This window comes from Panthera uncia (genome assembly GCF_023721935.1).
Source record: "Panthera uncia isolate 11264 chromosome E2 unlocalized genomic scaffold, Puncia_PCG_1.0 HiC_scaffold_20, whole genome shotgun sequence".
NCBI lineage: Eukaryota > Metazoa > Chordata > Mammalia > Carnivora > Felidae > Panthera > Panthera uncia.
In genome coordinates this window covers 7,481,081-7,501,277 of record NW_026057589.1, presented here as the reverse complement: position 1 = coordinate 7,501,277, position 20,197 = coordinate 7,481,081, and the positions used below count along the sequence as shown (strand labels likewise).

Genomic DNA, 20,197 nt, shown 5'->3' with positions numbered 1-20,197 from the left:
GGGGAGAGGTGTCTGGAGCCAGCCCTCACCCTCCCTGCCAGTGCCTGGTGAGCCCTGAAAGTGAGAGGAAGGGGCACTGGAAGCCAGTGGGTAGGAAATTTAGAATGCTGTGCTGGCCATGCTGCCAGGCCCAAAGATGCGGGGCAGGGCGTCCAGTGATTCCTCCAGCCGTCGATGGGCAGACTGCCCCTCTTCCCCTGTAATGGGTAAGGATGGGGTTAGGAGCGATCCTAGCCCCATCTCGGCCCTCCCATCCGTGACTCCACTCACTCCTACTCCCATCAGTCAAACTGTTATGGAACTCTACTTGACCTGTATCTCCCATCCCCCAGCCTCACCACACTGTTGCAGGCTCTGTCGAGCGGCTTCCCTCACAGCTTCTGTGTCTGTTTGGCACAGGTACACCAGGGGCTCAATGCCCTCAGGAGCCTACCGGGGGAGGGAACATTGAGGTGGGCCCAGTGGAGCAGGTGGGAAAGGCCCACAGCCCAGGGCTGGGGGAACTGGAAGGGGCATGAAGTGCAGGGGTTGGCAGGCATTACCTTGATGCAGCCCAGGGCCAGGCAACCAGCCACTCTTGTCTGTACATCCTCATCCTCAAGTTGGTCCAGGAAGCACAGTAGGGCCTGGGTAAGGGTGGGAGGGCAGACTTAGCCAGACACTGGGAGCCTGGGACCCCAAGCCTTTTCCTCAAGAAGGGCCTGCCTGACTCTCACCCTTTCCCTAAAGACGGGGCCCAGTGACAGGCTCCGGAGCTGGGTGCTGACAGCAGCCATGACCTTGTTGTTGCCATGGACAAGCAGGGAGCTGAGGGCCCGAAGCCCATCCCTTTGCAGTCTCCCCTCAGGAGCCAACCTCAGGGCCTTCAGCACAACAGCTTGGTCATCTGAATTCAAATTCCGCACCAGTAACACTGAAAGAAGAAAGGAGAGTTGGGACAAGGTAGCAGGGCAAGGAACGTTGTGGGGTAGGGTCTTGTATACTCATGTTCTCATCCACACCCACAGAGTCAGGCCACTTTGTGATCAGGGCCTCTGGCTCACCCTCCTCGGCGGTCTCAGTCACATAGGCCTCCATAGAGGGGCTGTCCAAGGCTTCGACATAACTCCAGAACTGGAAGATGGTGAACTGCTCTCCAGGGCCTGTCTGGGGCCTCCTGGGCAGCTTCTGCCCCAGGGCATCCTCCAGGAACTTGACACACACTGTGGGAGGCAGTGCTGCAAGCCTCAGGGTTTGGGTGGAGCCAGACCCTTAGAGGGAAGAGTGCTCCCATCCCAGGTTCAGGTCCAGGGGCCCCCCCATCCAAACCCTACCCTTCTGGGTCCTTCCATGCAAAGAAACAAGCCTTCATTATTTCCTCCCACTGCTCAGCTCAGCAGGTCTGTGTAGGCTGACCTGGCTTTTCCTGAGATCCCATCACTAGGGATCCAACAAAGGAGGTAAGAGGGGGCAGGTAGGCAGCCCACTCACCAGCCTCAGCTAGGCCTGGCTGGCGCAGGGAGAGACGGGCACTGTATTGATTGCAGAAGGTGAGGAGCACTCTCTCTACGGGGCAGATGAAGGGGCTGAGTCCCTCTGTGCACTGGTCCCAGAAGGTGAGGAAGCTGGGCCGAGAGGCTGAGAACTGCACCACTACGAGGAGGTGCAGACAACCATCAGCAACAGAGCAGGCAGGTGGGCAGACAGGCTTGAAGATGGGGCTAGGTAAGGGAGGAGCTTCAGGGCAGACAGAGCCCTTACCTTCCTGGGCAGAGGTGGCAGGGACTTCCCATCGTCTGCTAAGCTCACATACGGCCTCTAGCACTCTGGCTTCCCTCAGCAGCCGCTCCAGGGCCCATGCCTCCTGGCAGCGCAGGGGCCCAAATGTGCCCAGTTTCTGGAGAATAGGGATGGCCTTATCTCAGGATGAAGCTTGGGGAGGGTGGAGCCCAGGGACTACAAGTCCCAGCATGCATGGAGAGGATGGGGGAAGCCAGAGTATGGGAGGTGTTCCACTCAGCAAGAGCCAAATGCTAGAGCCCTGGGGCAGTGGGGAGTGGAAGTCAGAGGAGGCATGGAGGGTCAGTATTGAAGTGCAGGGCTCCCTGGGGTAGGGGATTACAAAAGGAGGGTGTGGAGAATACCACTAGCCTCACCAGCAGGAGGCGGCTGCAGTGGTACAGGTGCTGGACCAAGGCAGCGTCCAGAGCTGGACACTCCGTGCTGAGGGGGCGGGCACTGGGTAAGTCGAGGCTGTCCTCAGCCCCAGGCTCCAGGCTGTTTGGGGGCCTGAGAGAAAAAGGGGGTCAACCACCCCAGGAGCACACATCATCATGTGGTCAACAGTTTATTTTTATTAAGGTCCCCCCCCAGAATGGAAGAGCAGACGATACACAGACAACAGACAATGGGTAAGTTCACGGAGGACTTCTAGAAGGAGGAAGAGACTACGACCAACAGGTGTTAGTGGGGGTCTCCAGGGTTCGTCTGTCTTTTCCCACCTCCAGCTACAACTTCTGGGACCACCAGGGCCGCCGGGGTTGGGATGGCTGGGAGTAGGGTTGCAGGCGGGATGGTCTATATAATGTGGACTCCAAGGGATTGTGGCCCAAAGGGTTCAGGGCACAGGGCCCTAACCTGGGCAGCAGCAGAGAGAGGACAGGCCAGGCAGGACTCTTAACCAGGAATTGGCAAAGGCCACTCTGGGACAGAGAGCCAAGGGGCTGGGTTCTCGGGGAAAACCTGGGTTGAGACAGAGGGGGTTGGTGCTGAGGGACCCAGGGTGCATGGAGAGGCACCAAAAGGGCTTGTTCATAGGGTAGGTCCAAGGTGAGTCCAAGGGAAAGAGGAGGAGCTGGAGGATCACAAGCTGATGGGGACCAGCAGGAGAGGCAGGCATTGCCTGGACCAGAAGGAGGGAGGTCAGAAGCACTGGGGATACAGATGGGGTTGGAAACAGGCATCAGGGACACATGAGGACTACATGGGGTGAGGGGTGGGGGTGTCAAACACAGATGCACCTGCTGGCAAGTGTATCCCCTCCTGCCACCTCCAGTCTTGCCACTCTCCTTGTGTGCTCTACCTGGCTCCACCTCACCTGTTCCCCTTTCTGGCCTTTCCCCTTCACGTGGCACTCCCCTCACCTCTTCCCCCTCACCTGTCTCCAGGACTATCGATGTCTTCATCTTCATCCTCATTGAGGAAGCTGAAGCTCTCCAGGGCATGCTCCACAGTGATACTAAGGCTGGAGGCCCGGCTGCGAGTGAGGCCTTGTTTCTGCTGGGGTTGGGAAGGGAGTCAGTGCTACCGCCCACTGCCTTGCTGCCCTCCCTGCTGCAGCCCACCTGGCCCTCCTTACCATGAGCAGACTCTCCAGCCGGGTCACCTCCTGCTCTAGGCCCTGCAGCTCAGGGAACTGGCCACGATAGTCATCCAGGGCAGCCATTAGGGCCCCTAGTGCCTCTTCCAGCCTCCTATCCCCAGCCCCTCCAGCTGCTCCTGGAACTGGGGCCTGAGTGGCCACAGCCAGGCTAAGGTCTAAATGCTGGGCCACAGGGGCTACGGGTGAGAGAGGGGGACTTGGACTCTGAAGGTCTGGTTCTGGGGAATCTGGGGATGGACTTGTGAGGGGTTCGCAACTGGAACAGGCAGGACTTGGGTAGGAGGGGCTGGGGGCTACGGGGTCTGCCTGAGTGCAAGGAGTGGAAAATGGGTAGCTACAGGACTGGGTGTTGGTGCCTGGGAGGGTAGGGTCTGCCTTTGCAGAGGAGCTGGGAAGCATGGCATGGTCTAGAAAAGTGGAAGAGCTTACAGTTATAAGGGTGGGGCTTGTGACAGGATGGGTGGGGCTCCTAGTGGTCTGGACTGGGTCCTTAGCCTTGGGGATAGGACTCGTAGTGGTGTGAGTTGACATCCTGGCTTTGTGAGCAGGGCTTGTACTTGCATGGGTGGGGCTTGTAGTGGCATGGGTGGGGCTTATAGTGGCATGGGTGGGGCTTGCAGTAGTGTGGGCAGGGCTTATAGTGGTTTGGGTGAGGCTTGCAGTGATATGGGTAGGGCTTGTTGTAGTGTGGATGGGGCTTGTGGTGGTCTGGACTGGGCCTGTAGTATTGGTGGTAGGACCTTCAGTAGTGAGGGTGCAAAGCATTGGCTTGTGGGTGGGACTTGTGGTGGTCTGGACTGGGGCTGTGGCACTGGGAGTAGGGCTTGTAGTGGTGAGGGTAGAGACCATGGGCTTGTGGGTAGAAGCTGTGGTAATATGAGTGAGGCTTGGAGCACTTTGGGTAAGGCTGATGTCATTATAGGTAGATCCTCTGATGGTGTGGGTAGGGCCTGGCAGTTCAGAAGGGCTAGAGTCTGTGATCTTGTGAACCAAATCTAGGTGTGCAGACAAAGCAGGGTCTGTAGATATGTGGGTGGGGCCTGTTGTACTGAGGGTAAGGCTTGTGGCAGAATGGCAAGGGTCCACAGCAGGAGGGACAGGACCAGGTTGCTCCCCATGGATGGGATCTAGGTGTGCAGGCAGGCTAGGTCCCTGAGCTAAGCATTCTAGGCCCAGAGCCTCCACAGAAGCCTCAGCCAAGGCAGCATCCACACTGGCCTCACTGATGTGGCTCAGAGTCCGGCTATAGGGGGCATGGCCATTGGCCAGGGCAGGGGCCATGATCCGCTCTTCATCCACAGGTGCAGAGGTGGGGGTCTCAGGCCTACGGAAGGTGACTTGAATGGGCAGAGGTTCAGGTTGCTGCACCAGAGGCCTGGGAGCTGAAGAGTGGCGGGCAATGCCTGAAAGCTGGGGGCTGGATGAGTCGTCTGAAGATTCGGATGACAAGGACCATGCCGTCCCATTCTCCAGCTCCTCCTGCCGCCTCAGCATATTCTGGGAGAGAGGAAAGGGTGCTTCAGGACCACCCCAGGGAGCCCCTGGAGGATGGTGGGGCCTAAGCCTGGCCTGTGACTCACATAAAAGGCCTGTTCCCGAAGTGAGGGCGTGTCTGGTGGGCTCTGGCTATAGGTGGAGAAGCGTTTGGTGACTGTGGAGGCCTTGTTGACAGTGGAAGCAGTTGAGGGCTGGTCATCCTTGTCGAAAGGGCTGGGGAGGTAAGAGGCTTTTAGCAGGTGCCACAGGCCCCTTGGTCCTGTCCCCAAGCCACTCAACAACACCAACCTCCATGTGACTTCCAGGCTGAGCTTGATGGTGCCGAGGTCATTGATGTCCACAGCCACAACTTGGGGCAGGGCAGCAAACAGGTCCTTGGTCTCGCAGGAGACACTGCCTACAACCACATGGTTGGCCAGACCCTTCAGTTCTGTCACCTGTAGCCAAGAATGCATCATAAGGTCACAAGGGTATAGGGATCATGAGGTTGTGGGAGATCAGAGGTCTGAATATGCATAGACGTTATGTGATAGTCACAGGGTCATAGGGCTATGACAAGGTTGCAGGGATTGGAATTCTCTGAGTGATGAGGCCATGGAGGATTGAAGCATCCTGGGAGCATGTGGATTGCAGAGGTCTAAGGTCATTGTGGCCATGGGGGTCACAGTCTCATGAGGGTTTAGGGAGTCAAATATTTACAAGATTAAAAGATCATAAGAAAATCACAGAGTTATGAAGGACATGGGGATTACATATTCACAGAGCCATGAAGCCAGCTGGGAGTTACAGGGTAAGGGTCTTAGGGTCATGAGGGGTTCACGGGTCAAGGAGTCACAGGATCATTTGACCTGTGGTCCTGGGCAGACGCATCACCTTGATAGACAGGAATTCCGTGAGCAGAGGAAGAAAGACGGTTTCCTCGCTGTCCCACACCTGCTTTCCGCTACCCTCAATTCGGCCCCGTAGTTTCCAGCGTTGACGCCCATATTTCATGCAGATCTAGGTGAACAGGCAAGATGAGGCAGCCCCTGGTGTTGTGACCCTCTCATTCCAGCCCTTCCTTGCCATTCTCATACCTCATACTGATCCCCCACACACAGCCTGGCGAAGCCAGCCAGCCCTAGGAGTAGAGGAGGAGATGAGCCATGGTGAGGGGTCTCAGGCACACAATCCCCTCTCCCTAGCACCAGTCTGTCCCCATCACTTAGTACCTTTCATCCGGAGATGGAACTCGCCCAGCTGTGCTTCCAGCTCACTCTCCAGCAGACACATGCTCTGGGAGGGGTGGGCAGGGACAAGAGCGGATCAAGAACCAGTCCTCTCTCGCCAGCTCTGCTATACCCTGTGCCTATGCCTTCTGGACACCCATCCCTCACCTCTGTGTACTCGCGATGCCCTCGAGTGGCTTCGGCCAGGCTGTCCCGGGCCTCTCGGCTCCCTGGAGACCCAGTGCTGTAGGCACGGATCATGTTGTAGGCACCATCCCGGAGACGCCGCTGAACACAGTATGCTTCATACAGCTCATCAATCTGGGCAGGTGAGTGGGGTGATATTGGGGGAATTGAAACTCACTGCTGGGGTTGCTCACCCAGGACCTAGCATCCCCCTATCTCCCACCCGCCTTGTGTGCACACTGCACACATGTGCATGCTGCACATATACCTTGCTGGCATGGAACTCCAACCGTCGCAGGAAGCGTTCAATGGACTTGACTTGCTGAGGGAGAGGTATGTCAGGAGGGGCCGGAGGCCCCAAGCCCTTACCCTCCCCAATGAGCCAAACTCTTCTGTCACCATTCCCTACACACTTACCTTATCCAAGTCATACAGGAAGCCCTGCGGGGGAAGATGAGAGGGGACACTTAGGAGGCATGGGAAGTATTCCAGCAGGGGCACATGTCTACCCAGGCCCATCTAACTCCTCTTTCACAGCCTTCCTCCCCCTCATACCGCAGGCCACAGCCACTCCAGTCAAAGTATGGACTGACCCATCTTCCCTCATGCCTGGCCTTAGGTGCATGTTAGTGACATAGGGTCTGGTCCTCAAGACCCCTCCCATACCCATCCCCCCATCTCTTCCCCTGGGATCCCTTCCCCGGGCCCACTCCCTTTCCTGCAACCCCTAGGAAGAGGTTCCCTCTACCAGGGAACTCCTATTCTTCAAGACCCAGCAGAAGCGTTTCCTGCTCTGGGAAGCCCTGACCTGTTTCCAGAGAAGAACCATGACTCTCTATCAGAATTACTACAATATAGTTTCCTGTCATCACGTCTGGGGGGGGGGTCTGACCCACCCCACTGAAAGCTCCAATGGGCAGATACTGAGTCCCAGACAGAAAGCGTACAAAACCTGGGGAAGGTGGGGCTAGAAACCTGCCCAGCCTTTCCTGATATCCCGTATTCTAGTCACAACTGGGCTAAATCCAGGGCATCCTTGTCAACCCTTTACTTACCAGCCGGGAATTCCTCTTGGACTCCCTAATCTGTCCCTGGAGTTTCTCCTGTTCCTGCTGGTGCACTTCCAAATAGGCCCTGGGGAAAGGAGTGACTGCAAGAATTAGCTTACCTTTCCAGCCTCCAGCTGCCCAGGGTACAAGCAAGCAGTGGAAAGAAGATAGGAGACTGGGGAAGGCTCCTACTAGCAGGAAGGGGATGAGGGCTTAGGGAGGAGTCCTGGGATAAGGCATTGGGAGGCGTTCCTTACGTCAGGCCCTGCTTGAGCGCAGTGTACACCAGGTCCAGCCGCTCAGGCTGTGGGACCTTAGGGGCTGGGTGCGCCACGGAAAACATCCTGGACACTCGGGAGAGCGCTGGGGGCTTCCGTGGGGGCCCCGGGGGACTGAAGGCCGGGAAGCTCCTGGAGAAGAGGCCACACTCAGAAAGGTACGAGAAGGATCCCCAATCCCTCACTGCACACCCAGCTCCAGCCCCGTCACACTCGCTTGACCCCATTAGCCCCGCTCTGCTGCGTACCTGGGGCCCCGCTCCTGGCTGCCGAGGACGCCTGCGAAGGACTGGCTCCTATTGACCCGGGCGCTGAGCAGGCGGCGCTGCGGCCGCACCGACAGGGACATCATGGAATGAGTCCGCGCGGGGCTCCCTGGGGGGTGGCGAGGGCGGGTGTCCAGCGCCAGTCAGGCTTTTGAAGCCCCCTCCGGAGGCCCAGCCTCTGTATCTTAGTCCAGCCGGATACCGCCTGACGCCGGGAGTCCGACAACCCTGCCGGCCCCAGCACTAATGACAGGGCGGCCCGGCGACTCGGCCTCGGACTCAGCGTGGCCTGGGCTCGGCCCCCACTTCCTGCAGAGGTGCAGGCTCCGCCTGTCCCGGGGCAGGAAGGGGGGTCGCGCGGGGACCCCCCTCCCCCGCCCCTGGCTGGGAAGGGGCAGGAAAGGGGCGGGGCGCATGAAGAATGTGCGGAAGCGCTTGTTTACCCGGGGGCGGGGCGGGCTCCCCAGCCCTGCCCCTGACCTCACCCCCTATCTCCGCAACAGTGACCAGGAGCTCCCGCGCTCCAACCCCGCGAGGCTGCGGGAGGTCACCTGGCGAGGTGAACGCTCTGAGCCTAGCGGAGCTGCCCAACAGGCCCGGCAGGCCCGAGGTTGGCTCCCGCGACCCTCCCGCCCCGTGTAAACTGCTCCCCTCCAGCCCCCACCGGGGATGCCAGAGCCCAGCAGCCTGGGGATTCCCAGAGTCGGGGGCAGCGACAAGAAGTGCCCTGCCTCCTCCACTTTCCTGCGGCTCAGGCCTGGAAACTTAGTCATAGATGGACTCCTTCGCCCGCGCCCTTAGCGGGAAGGGATCCTCCGCAGACCCCCACCCAGATCCGGCGAAACACGTGCCCCTGTCCCCCAGAGTCCAGCCCGCACCCCCTGGGGCCAGCCTCGCAGCCATCGCAGCCTCAGGCCGGGTCCTACCTCTCTTCTTGGCACTCATGGTAGATCCAGGACAGCTCCCCACCCCCTGCGTTTGCCCTCCCACCCCTACGTCCCCACAGGCCCAGGGCCACTAGGTGCTGGTCGAGCTGGGCTCCGCGCTTGCTCCTCGCGACTCTGGCTCGGGCTTCAGCTCCTCCCGGCGCCGCCCCCCGCCCAGTTCCTGCCGCCTGACTCAGCCCGCCGGGATGGGCGGGACCGGCTGGACCACTGGGCGGGGGCACCGCTCAGACTGAGCGGCCTCTGGGAGGGGTACTGGGGGCTCCCTTCGGGGAGGATACTGAAGTGGGTCTTCTCAGGTGGGGTTCGGAGTTTGGGTAAAGGGAATTGAGCCCGGCGGTGAATAAGGAGGGATAAACAGAATGAAGACCCTGAGCGGAGGCTGGATTGGATGCAGTTAGAATAAGGGGCTCGTAGAGTGGCTGTTGAGGGGTATTAGAGGGCTGAGCACACACAAGGCTGGGAGTTGGGGTTCTGAGTATGCAGACTGGAAAGTGGGGCTGAGGGAGTAGAAGGAAGGACTGTGGGTGCCGAGTGGATGGCCTGTGCCAATAGAGGGCAGAGTCAGGCACTGAGCATGAGGGGTCTGGGAAGCTGGGAAGAGAAAGAGGCTAAAAGTGTGGGACTGGACCAAGCTCATATTATGTGTTGCTGCCCCAAGAAGGAAGCAGAGAAGGAACTGGGTTCAGAGTCCCATAGCCCATGCACTACCCCATCCACAGAGGAGGTGATCATTCTAGGCACATCCTCCCCACCCTCAGGCCCTAGGGAAGAGGATCAGGTCCCAGTGCCCAGCCAGGGCTACCTCTCTGGTAGAAGCTGCATCCTACGGCGAGGCCCCCATCCTTCTGGCCACCGGCTCACATGGCTGAATCCCCTTGGTGTTGGCCCTTTCCCACCCTGAGTATTTTTTCCTTGAGTTTCCCTCATCCACCTCCAGCCTGAATAGAGGCTATCATGCCCAAACTCCAGTGGGCATTGGAAGGGCTGGGTGCTCCCTCAACCCATAAATACTCCTGCTCCTTGTTGCTCAGTTCTGCTTATTTTCTCCCCAAGAGGCTGGAGTGGGCCCAGGGGTCAGCATTTCCAACAAGCCCACCACCCCCCTATAGAATCAGATGCAAGATACCCAAGGACCCCAGTTTGAAATGTGCTATCCTCCCCTCTCTCCTTGAAGACCAGGTGCTCTGCACCCTACACTAGCAACTATGTATTCCTGTGGATTGCACGCCCCACACTGACCTTTCTGCTCCCATCCCAGTCTGCACGCCCCACACTGACCTCCCCCCCCCACCGGCTCTGGAGTGCCCCTTTCCTAAATTGTAACCACAATGATGCCAACCTTAAGACTCTCTGCATCACCCCCACCTACACTGTCTTCTACCTGAGACCTCTTGAAACCTCAGCTCATTTATTCAACTATTCACTGAGTGGCAACTCTGTGCCAAACATGTGCCAGTCACTAGAGATACAGCCCGGAATTTCACAGACACCATCCTGCACAGAGCTCACAATTGGCCTCTGCTTCCTTTCTCTCTGCCAGCTCCCTCCCACCTTCTCTTCCCTGCACATCCTTCTCTCCCCTGCACATCCTTCTCCCCAGCCTAGATCCACAGGCACCACACTCCATAGCTCACCTGCTGCTAATATGCCTAGCACTCTGTGCTTCTCTCCTACCTGGCAGAAAACAACCCTGGGCGACCCAATGTCCTACCTTCTCTACACCTGCACACAATGGCAGGAGCCGCCAGAGGTCTTTGCACAGCAGCTGAGCTGGAACCACAGAGCAATTCTCTCAACCTCAGCCAGGTTCTCATTTCCCACCCAGGAAATCCTCACGTGTGGCCCTACTCATCTTTCTTCCTTCTCATAGACAATGAGTGTTTCAGACTTCCTCCGCAAGCCTTAAACAAGTTCAAGTCACTTGCCCATAAAAAACTAAAACAATCCTGGAAACTACCCAAATGCCCATCAGTAGATAGTGGAATGCTATACAACAAAAAGAACGAACAGTATACATCTGCACACAAAAATATGGATGAATCCTACAGACATAAAGAAGAAGCAATACCACAAGAGAGGACCTATGTATGGTTCCCTTGATATGAAGTTCAAAAACAGGCAAAACTCATCTATGGTGATAGAAGTCAGAATACTAGTTACCCTTTGGGAGTAGTTACTGGAAGGGGACACAAGAGGGTTTCCAGGGGGCTGGTAATGTTCCATATTTCCTCATCTGGGTTCTATTTCCTGGTCCTAGATGGGTGTATGTTCCCTTGTGAAAATGGATTGAGCTGTACACTTTGGACGCTCACCCTCTCTGTAGATATTTTTAATATAAAGTTGGCTTTAATAACTCCAACAAGAGGGGCGCCTGGGTGGCTCAGTCGGTTAAGCGTCCGACTTCGGCTCAGGTCATGATCTCGCAGTTTGTGAGTTGGAGCGCTGCGTCAGGCTCTGTGCTGACAGCTTGCTCAGAGCCTGGAGCCTGCTTCAGATTCTGTCTCCCTTTCTCTCTGCCCCTCCCCCGCTCACACTCTGTCTCTGTCTCTCTCAAACATAAATACACATTAAAAAAAAAAATTTAAAAAAAAACTCCAACAAGAAATTATTCCTCTGTGGACCCCATTTCTCTTCCCAGTGACCCCATCCATCGCTCCATTTGGCCCTTTCATAATCAAATTTCTCGAAGAGACAGATGTCTACCTTGATTTCCTCTCCACAACTACGCAGTCCTCTACCACCCTGGGCTACCTTCCACACCCACCACTCCCCTGACTGGTCTGGACAAGGTCACCAGTGACCTCCCTGTTGCTGAATCCAGTGTCCAAGGTTTAGTCCTTCTCGTGCTTGATCTCAGTAAAGCTTTTCACTTTGTGGCTCTCTTTCTCTTCTTTGAGCCTTTTCTTTCCTTGAATTTCAAGAGGCAACAACATGCTCCCGGTTTTCCACCTATCTCTCTGGCTGTACATCTTACTTTCCCACAGAAGATCTCATCTTTCTCATCATCCCGGAATTGGCCTCATCCTCCTCACTCTTGGGCTGGGTACATCTCCCACACCTCAATGCCCTCGAAATGTCGCCAGCTTCCTTATCTCTTCCTCACCCAAACAGCTCTTCTGAGCACCAGGCCTATATATCCAACTGCCTGCTTGTTGCCTCCCCAGAAGCTAAGCAACAATGCAGAGTGGGCTATTAGGGGTGTGTTGAATTTGAAGTCCTCAAGCTGGATTCACCAATTTCCTTCTCAAACTTGACTCTTCCCAGTCAACCTCTCTCCACTCAGCCACACGCTCTGGAATCTGTCCCCTCACCTCCATCCCCATAGCTAGAAATTGGGTCCAAACAGTCACCAACTCTCAGCTAGAACCCTAGTGGAGCTTCCCAATCAGCTCTCTGTCTCCACTGTAATCCACAATGATCTATTATTTTTGGTTTGTTTGTTTGTTTGTTTGTTTATGGGTATCCAGCATTATTTTACATGATTGCCTACTTTTTTTTTTTTTTTTTTTTGTAAGTAAGCAAGAGTCTCATGCTCTACCGACTGAGCCAGTCTGGTGCACACCCCCCTCCCATTCTTTATTCAATAACAACAGTGCTCTTCTTAAAATTCCAGTCATCTGACAGTGCCAAAAACTGTGATTTGTCAAGTGCTTTCTATAGGCCAAGCACTGTGCTTTTTTTTTTTTTTAAATTTTTTTTTAACGTTTTATTTATTTTTGAGACAGAGAGAGACAGAGCATGAACAGGGGAGGGGCAGAGAGAGAGGGAGACACAGAATCGGAAGCAGGCTCCAGGCTCTGAGCCATCAGCCCAGAGCCCGACGCGGGGCTCGAACTCACGGACCGCGAGATCGTGACCTGAGCCGAAGTCGGCCGCTTAACCGACTGCAAGCACTGTGCTTAATTAACAAACAGCGTCTCATTTAATTCTGGTAACAACCTTATGGGGTCAATCCTATTAGCCCCATCTCACAGATGAGAAACGTGAGGCTAACTAGCTCTGTGACCTTGGGCAAGGCATTTCTTAACCTTTTTGGGCTTCAGATACCCCTCTGTTAAATAAGCCTAACAACAGCAACAACAGCAACTGCCTCACAGGGCTGCTGGGAAGATGAAATGAGATAGTTCTCTTTCTAGGCACTTGTAGGGAGCATCTGGGCAAGTGAAAATTGTATGTGGGGTAGGGAAGTTCGGGTGGACACACTGCCACATTGTAAACACAAAACAAATATTAACTGTTGTTGTTAACAATTATTAATGTGCCCAAGATTACACAGCTGGTAAGTGGTAGAGTCAGGATTCAAATCCAGGCAGTCCAACCACAGGACTCTTAAGTGCTAACATCCCTCTCTTTTGCCTCTTGCAGAACATCCATGGGTGACCCCCTATTCCAGGGATAAAGTCTAGGCTCTCTGACATGACCCCAAATAACCTTCAGGCTCTGTCCCTTCCCTCATATACCTTCTACCACTGATCTACTCAGTCCCCTTCTTCTCTCATGGTCTTTCTGTTCCAGCTACTGTGACCCTTTCTCTTTTTTCTAAAATTTTCTTTTTATTACTATAGTTAATTTTTTTTAATGTTTACTTATTTTTGAGAGAGAGAGAGAGAGAGAGAACACATGAGCAGGGGAGGGACAGAGAGAGAGGGAGAGAGAGAATCCCAAGCAGACTCCACACTGTCAGCAGGCAGCTTGACAAGGAGCTCGAACCCACGAACCATGAGATCATGATCTGAGCTCAGACGCTCAACAAACTGAGCCACCCAGGTGCCCCTGATCCTCTCTCGATACCTACAAGGCTCTTCAGCCTTTCAGCAGCAGCCTCCATTGCTCCTATACCCTCTTCCCATACTGTCAGCCTTACCAATTCCCTCTCCTTTTTCAAGTTTTACCCTACGGGTTCTTCCTCCTCCTGCCCTGGGTTGGTTCCTCCTTTTTAGGCGCCTCATAGCTTCCTTCCTCTGATCCTGGAAGCCACATAGTTCAGTTGTCAGTTCTCCTTTAGCATCTGTCTCCCAACCAGACTGTGAACTCTGGGAGCAGGGGCCTGTTTGCTGGGTTCACTGCTGTGCCCTCTGGGCCCCGCACCAGAGAGATGAGGGAGGGGGCTGAGTATGAGTTCGGAGCTGAGTGAACTGGGCTGCCAGGACACAGGAAGAGCAGATCCTGGGCTGTTGGAGGGATAGATTTCAAGTCTGTGCCTACCCTAACTCCCCTACTCCATTTACAATTTTCTTTGTCCTTCCCCCACTTTATGATTATATCATCAAGTAGAGTTCTGCTCCCTGAGCATAGGGTAGGGTGAGGACCCCTGGGCTTCTGGGACTGAGTGGGTAGACTAGACTCGGAGTAGGCTAACTGTCCCAACAGTTTTCTTTCTCTCTCTAACTAGGGCTCTGCTGCTACCAATTCCCTAGTCCCACCAATGTGTAATTGTTGGTCCACACTCTTGCCAAAATGACCATCAGAATATCCGTCTAAGTGACCATTTCAGGGGGGTGGAGGCAGGGTCTTCCCTGCTGCAGGGGAGAAAAGAAAAATTGCTGAGCTCCTCTGAGCTAAGTAGAGGGCCCACCTTAACTGGTGGGGGGAAGCTGGCCTCATACCAGCCCTGAAGTCTGTTCTGGACGTGGGACAGATCTCAGGTCCCAAAGATTATGGGGCCAGCAGCACAGCCAGCGTCAGGCAGCAAGGAATGGAACCCTGACTGCCTGCATGGCCCCAGATTCCTCCGCCCCCAAAACCCTCTACATGCCAAAAGTGGTGCACTTGTGTGGGACAGGAGGTCCCACCACCTGCACTGCCCAGCTCAGTGGTAGGCCAGGAGGGTCCAGCAGCCTAGCCAGGAGTCCCCGATCTAGCCCCGCCCAGGAGCAGGGCTGCCCCAGACAGAGGTAAACAGACACTAAAAATAGCCTGGGCAAGGGGAGGCTGCAAGGAGAATGGGGTCCCTACTGAACCTGTCCCTGTCTCCATAGCGACTGCCACCAAACCCGGCTGCTGACGTCATGCCGCAGCTGCCGGAGCCGGAGGGAGGGGTGTGCGCGCGGCCTGGGACCCCCCACCCCGGAACCAAGCAGAGACTCCCGGTGGCTTCACTTCCTGCCGGCCCCCTCCCTGGTCAGCTGGTCACATTCCCTGGCTGGAGGCTGGTGGCTGGCGGCGCGCTGGAAGCCGAGTGGCTTCCCCTGGGCCAGGCCTGGAAGGGTCGGGAGTCTCGAGCCTAGCTGCAGTGAGAGGCAGGGGTTGACTGAGCCGCGCCCTCTTCACCTGCCTTTCCACCCAGGGTGGACCCAGCCTGGCCCCCTGCGTGCTCTCCTCACCCCCACTCAAATCCAGGCCTCTATCTCTGGCTGTTGCCTCACAGGACCCAGAACGGGTGGGTGGAAGTGGAAGCTAAGCCAAGCCTCCTTGTCCCACTGGAGTATTTTGTACTTCACTCTCTAATTCTCCTTTTCCACACCCCTTCTGTGCCACAAAGGTGGTAGTGCAATGGCAAGGTTTGAGGTCTTGGTCTAGTTCCCATTTCTCCCTAAATCAGCTGTGTGACCTTGAGAATACTACTTAACCTCTCTGGGCCTCTTTTTCAGCCTCTGCCAGATTGTCATAACCCTCCTCAGAAAGCTGTGCTGGTGCTGAATGCTGCAGGCCCGGGGTGAGGGTGAGGTCCCACAGATGGTGACAGGAGAAACTTTATTGTTATGTTTGTTATATTTAGACTGCACACAGTAGGTGCTCTGCCAGCCAGTCTGGACCTGAATTAGGATTAATCCAGTAGAACTGGCTGGACTGAGGCCTCAACAGGGAGAGGAGGACAGGGGGTGCTGAGGGCAGACAGCCAGATCCCTAGCCTTGGTAGGCAGCTCCTTCCCCCAAACAGTTCTTCAGGGTGCCCAAGCCTGGCTGCTTGCAGAGACCATGCATCAGCCTCCCATTCCCAGGGACAGGGTCTGTTCCCCCACCCGGCCAAGGCGATCAGCTTCAGCCGCTTGGGCAAAGAGCCGGGCCACAGGCCAGGATCGGCCACCTCGGGCCGAGCCCCAAATCCGCTTAGGCCGGCCGGTGTGTCCAGGAAGATTAGCTCATCTCCGAGGCTAGCCTGCAACCCTCGTCGCCCCCTCTCCATTCCCAGCTCATCCTTTCCCCTCCCCGCACCCAGCGAGGACAGCGGGGGCTCCCGGAGAGCGCCCTTGCCAGCGCCCAGACAGGCGTCTTGGGCCCGCCCTCAGGCCCGGCCCACCCTAGAGCCCCGGGGCAAGGGCCGCCTGGGCCTTGCCTTGGGAGGGAAGAAGGCAGCGCGGCGCGCGTCAGGCCCAAAGGCGGCGGCTTTTGTGGGCGTCCTCCGCGCCCGGGGGGAGGGGAGGAACGCGGCCCGGGTCCGGGGGATGGGGCGACGTGGGACCGGGCCGCAGCCGGGGCAGCAGATCCGGGACCGATGCGGAGGCACCCGAACCGCCGCATCCGACCCCCGCCTGGCCCGTGGCCCCCCGAAACGGCGGTGACACTCACATGGCTGCGCTGGGCTGCGCGGACCTCGAGCTCTCCGTGCGCTCGTCCCTTCCCGGCCTGGTCGCGCCGCAGCTGCCGCTGTCCCCGCCGCCGGCGTCCGCCCCTCCCTCCGCCAGTCGCCCGCCGCCCAGTCACCCCGCTCCTCCCCCTCCCGCTGGGCCCCACCCACTGCGCTCGGGAGGCTCCGGGACCCAAGGAGGCGCCCACGGCTCGCTCCGCCCTCTCGGGTAACGGGGCAGGCCAGTGGCCCGCGGGGTCCACCAGCTTGCGGGGAGGCGGGGCCCTGGACGACGCTAGGGCGGTGGGAGTTCTTAGCGCTCGGGATTCGCGGGAATTGGGCAGCTGCTTGCAAAGCCAGTCCCATTCCTTCCCACGCAAATCCCAAAACAGGGTGCGCCGGAGAACCCCGCTTGCCTATCCCCCTTCTCAGAATCTGTGGTCTCCAGAGATCTTTCAGGCCCTCCTATCTATGACCATCCCGGAGCAGCCACTGCTGGGTTGGGTTGGTTGGAGGAAAGAATCAGGGCCAGTTTCGGGGACGGGAACAAGGGGTCCTGAAGCCTAGCCATTGGATACTTGACCGCGCATTCACTACTCACTGGTTACTAGCTCTGGGGAGCCTCAGGCCTTGCTCACAGAGTGCGGGAGGGTCTGGGTACCTGGGCTTGGGGCACATGCTGGCCAAAGGGGGCCAGAGCCAGTCCTTCCCAATAGGGGACTGGAATACTGACTCTCCCCTCCAGTGGGTTGAGGTGGAGCTGAGAGCTCTGGGCCCGTACCGGAAGGGTTTCACCCCGTAGTCCTTTACCTTTAGAGGGAGCACAGACATACCCGGGAGCAGGTTGAGGGACTTTGAGAGGTTTTTTACTATCTGCACCCACAGGGTTGGTCTTAAAAACCCAGAATTAGTGGTAGGGGGTAGAGGCCCTCAGGGACACAGAGGTCCCCTCCCTCACCAGCTCTTCCAAGAGACACACCTCATTCTCTCCCAGTTCTCCCACCTCCCGGCCCCTCCTCTTTGCCTTCCTTTACAGCACACCTTTCTCTACAGTCCTTGAACCTGGGGATTGCTTCCAGGGACTGGGTTCTCTTTATTTCCTCACCACACAACATCATCCAGTCCCAGGGCTTCAATCCATCCACTGCTGAGCGCCCCAAGCATTCCTCCCTACTCAGAGTCCTCTCCTATTCCAGAGCCTCTGGTCAACCTGCCAGATCGCATGACCTTCCCCTGGGGGACTCTTCTTCCTTCATCCTCATATTTGCAAAGCACTGCCCTCCACTCAGGCTCCCACCTGAGCCAGAGACTCAACCTCTCCACAGCTCTCAAAACCGGCACCAGTTAGTCCCTGCCCACCTCCTCTGCAAGGCATCCTCTGACCGCCTTCTCTGAAGATTCTCTTGTTACTTTCTCTTTCCATGTCCTGTGGACTCCTACCTTCATGTCAGTCATCACCACCAGGCAGCATGTAGGCCCATGTGCCTAAACCTGCCTCACTGTGGGTCTCTAAGTTCTGTGGAGGCAGGGATCATGGAAGTCCTCATTACCACTGTCCCTGGCTTGTAGTGAGAATTCAAGAAATATTTGTCAGATGAGCCAGTGAAGGAATGAGTAAATGCATGAACCATGACGTCCCCTCTCCTACTCCCACCTTCATTCAGCCTTCTAGTCCTATTGATCATCCTCCAAGACGTGTTTCAAATTCATTCCCTCCCCGCACCTCACCTCCCACTTCAAGTACTCTGTTTATTAATTAATTCAACAAACACCCACTGAGCACTGAGGGCTGGGAACTTGCTGGCTCCTGGGGTGGCGGTGAAATAGAGCTGTGCCTGTGACACTGCTCAGAGCTTTGATGAGGCAGCACTGATTGTAGGGCCTCACCAGAGCACTGTCCAAAGAATTCTTTCTCATTCTAGAATTCTGTAATTCCACTTCCAGAAAATTTCCACTTTTTTTTTCAGTTTTTTTTTTAATGTTTACTTATGAGAGAGCGCAAACGGGGGGAGATGTAGAGAGAGGGGACAGAGGATCCAAAGCAGGCTCTGTGCTGACAGCAGAGAGCCCGGTGTAGGGCTTGAACTCACAAACCATGAGATCATGATCTGAGTCGAAGACAGAGAGACACAACCAACTGAGCCACCAAGGTGCCCCATAAAAAATTCTTTGTTTTAAGTAAACTCTACCTCCATCATGGGGCTCCAACTCACTACCCCAAGATCAAGAGTCACATGTTCTGGGCGCCTGGGTGACTCAGTCAGTTGAGTGACTTTGGCTCAGGTCATGATCTCATGGTTCGTGGGTTCGAGACCTGCGTTGGGCTCTGTGCTGACAGCATGGAACCTGGATCCTGCTTCAGATTCTGGGTCTCCCTCTCTCTCTGCCCCTCCCTCACTCACTTTCTGTCTCTGTGTCTCTCTCAAAAATAAATAAACATTAAATTAATTTTTTTACGTTTATTTATTTTGAGAGAGAGAGAGAGAGGGAGAGAGAGAATCTCAAGCAGACTCTGCACTGTCAGCACAGAGCCCCATGGGGGGCTTGAACTCATGAACCGAGAGATCATGACCTGAGCCAAAACTGAGTCAGACATTTAACTGACTGAGCCACCCAGGTGCCCCTGAAATAAATAAACATAAAAAAATTATTTTAAAGAGATGTATGCTCTACCAACTGAGCCAGCCAGGTGCCCCCAAAATTTCCACTTAAAAAAAATTTTTTTTAAATGTTTATCTTTGAGAGACAGACAGACAGAGCATGAATGGGGAAGGGGCAGAGAGCAAGGGAGACACAGAGTCTGAAACAGGCTCCAGGCTATGAGCAAGCTGTCAGCACAGAGCCCGACGGCGGGGCTTGAATTCACAAACTGTGAGATTATGACCTGAACCAAAGTTGGACACTTAACTTACTGAGCCACCCAGGCACCCCCAAAATTTCCACTTAAATATTTTTTTAATGTTTATTTTTGGGAGAGAGAGAGAGAGAGAGAGAGGCAGAGAGAGAGGGAGACATAGAATCTGAAGCAGGCTGCAAGTTCTGAGCTGTCAACACAGAACCCAATGCAGGGCTTGAACCTACAAACCTTGAGATCATGACCTGAGCTGAAATCAAGAGTCAGACGCTTAACCGACTGAGCCACCCAGGCACCCTCAAAATCTCCACTTTTATTTAAAAAAAATTTTTTTTAAGATTTTTTTTTTATTTTATTTTTGGGACAGAGAGAGACAGAGCATGAACGGGGGAGGGTCAGAGAGAGAGGGAGACACAGAATCGGAAACAGGCTCCAGGCTCTGAGCCATCAGCCCAGAGCCTGACGCGGGGCTCGAACTCACGGACCGCGAGATCGTGACCTGGCTGAAGTCGGACGCTTAACCGACTGCGCCACCCAGGCGCCCCTAAAATTTTTTTTTTAACGTTTATTTATTTTTGAGACAGAGAGAGACAGCATGAACGGGGGAGGGTCAGAGAGAGGGAGACACAGAATTTGAAACAGGCTCCAGGCTCTGAGCTGTCAGCACAGAGCCCGACACGGGGCTCGAACTCACGGACCGTGAGATTATGACCTGAGCTGAAGTCGGCTGCTTAACCGACTGAGTCACCCAGGCGCCCCAAAATTTCCACTTTTAATGGATAATTCCCTCGTCCTTCGCAGCCATTCTGTTCTGTGTCTGGCAACGTCTCTACATGGTCACAGTTGGTATCTAGGCCTGGGCCACCATCTTTTCTGGCCTCCCTGCCTTCACCTTTATCCCTTATGGTTGTTCTCCACCTAACAGCTGGGGTGATCTTCTAAATCATAAATCAGGTCATTCTGGTTCACCATTGCCTTCAGGATAAGTCCACACTCTGTAGTGGAGCCTCTAAGACCTAGGAGGTCTGGACTAAGATGACCTCA

At 55.6% G+C, this 20,197-nt stretch overlaps 1 protein-coding gene across 4 annotated transcripts; it reads right to left on the bottom strand.

Moving 5' to 3' along the window:
- On the bottom strand, positions 1-16,403 carry RIPOR1 (RHO family interacting cell polarization regulator 1). Of its 4 annotated transcripts, none has more exons than XM_049622943.1 (22): positions 16,302-16,403; positions 7,828-7,954; positions 7,559-7,711; positions 7,308-7,386; positions 6,670-6,693; positions 6,521-6,574; positions 6,235-6,387; positions 6,070-6,133; positions 5,935-5,978; positions 5,732-5,857; positions 5,147-5,295; positions 4,942-5,071; positions 3,338-4,858; positions 3,137-3,258; positions 2,136-2,268; positions 1,741-1,876; positions 1,471-1,632; positions 1,044-1,202; positions 717-913; positions 543-626; positions 339-429; positions 1-197 (listed from the first exon to the last, which is right to left on the bottom strand). In XM_049622943.1, the coding sequence occupies exons 2-22, from the start codon at positions 7,929-7,931 to the stop codon at positions 100-102; spliced, it is 3,783 nt and encodes a 1,260-aa protein (XP_049478900.1). In that variant the 5' UTR covers positions 7,932-7,954; positions 16,302-16,403; the 3' UTR covers positions 1-99. The 4 variants fall into 4 exon arrangements, with proteins under 4 accessions (XP_049478900.1, XP_049478898.1, XP_049478899.1 ...); XM_049622941.1 differs by lacking the exon at positions 16,302-16,403 and adding an exon at positions 8,772-12,469; XM_049622942.1 differs by lacking the exon at positions 16,302-16,403 and adding an exon at positions 8,772-12,469 and having other exon boundaries at positions 3,137-3,255.
- Between the last annotated feature and the right edge of the window lie 3,794 nt (positions 16,404-20,197).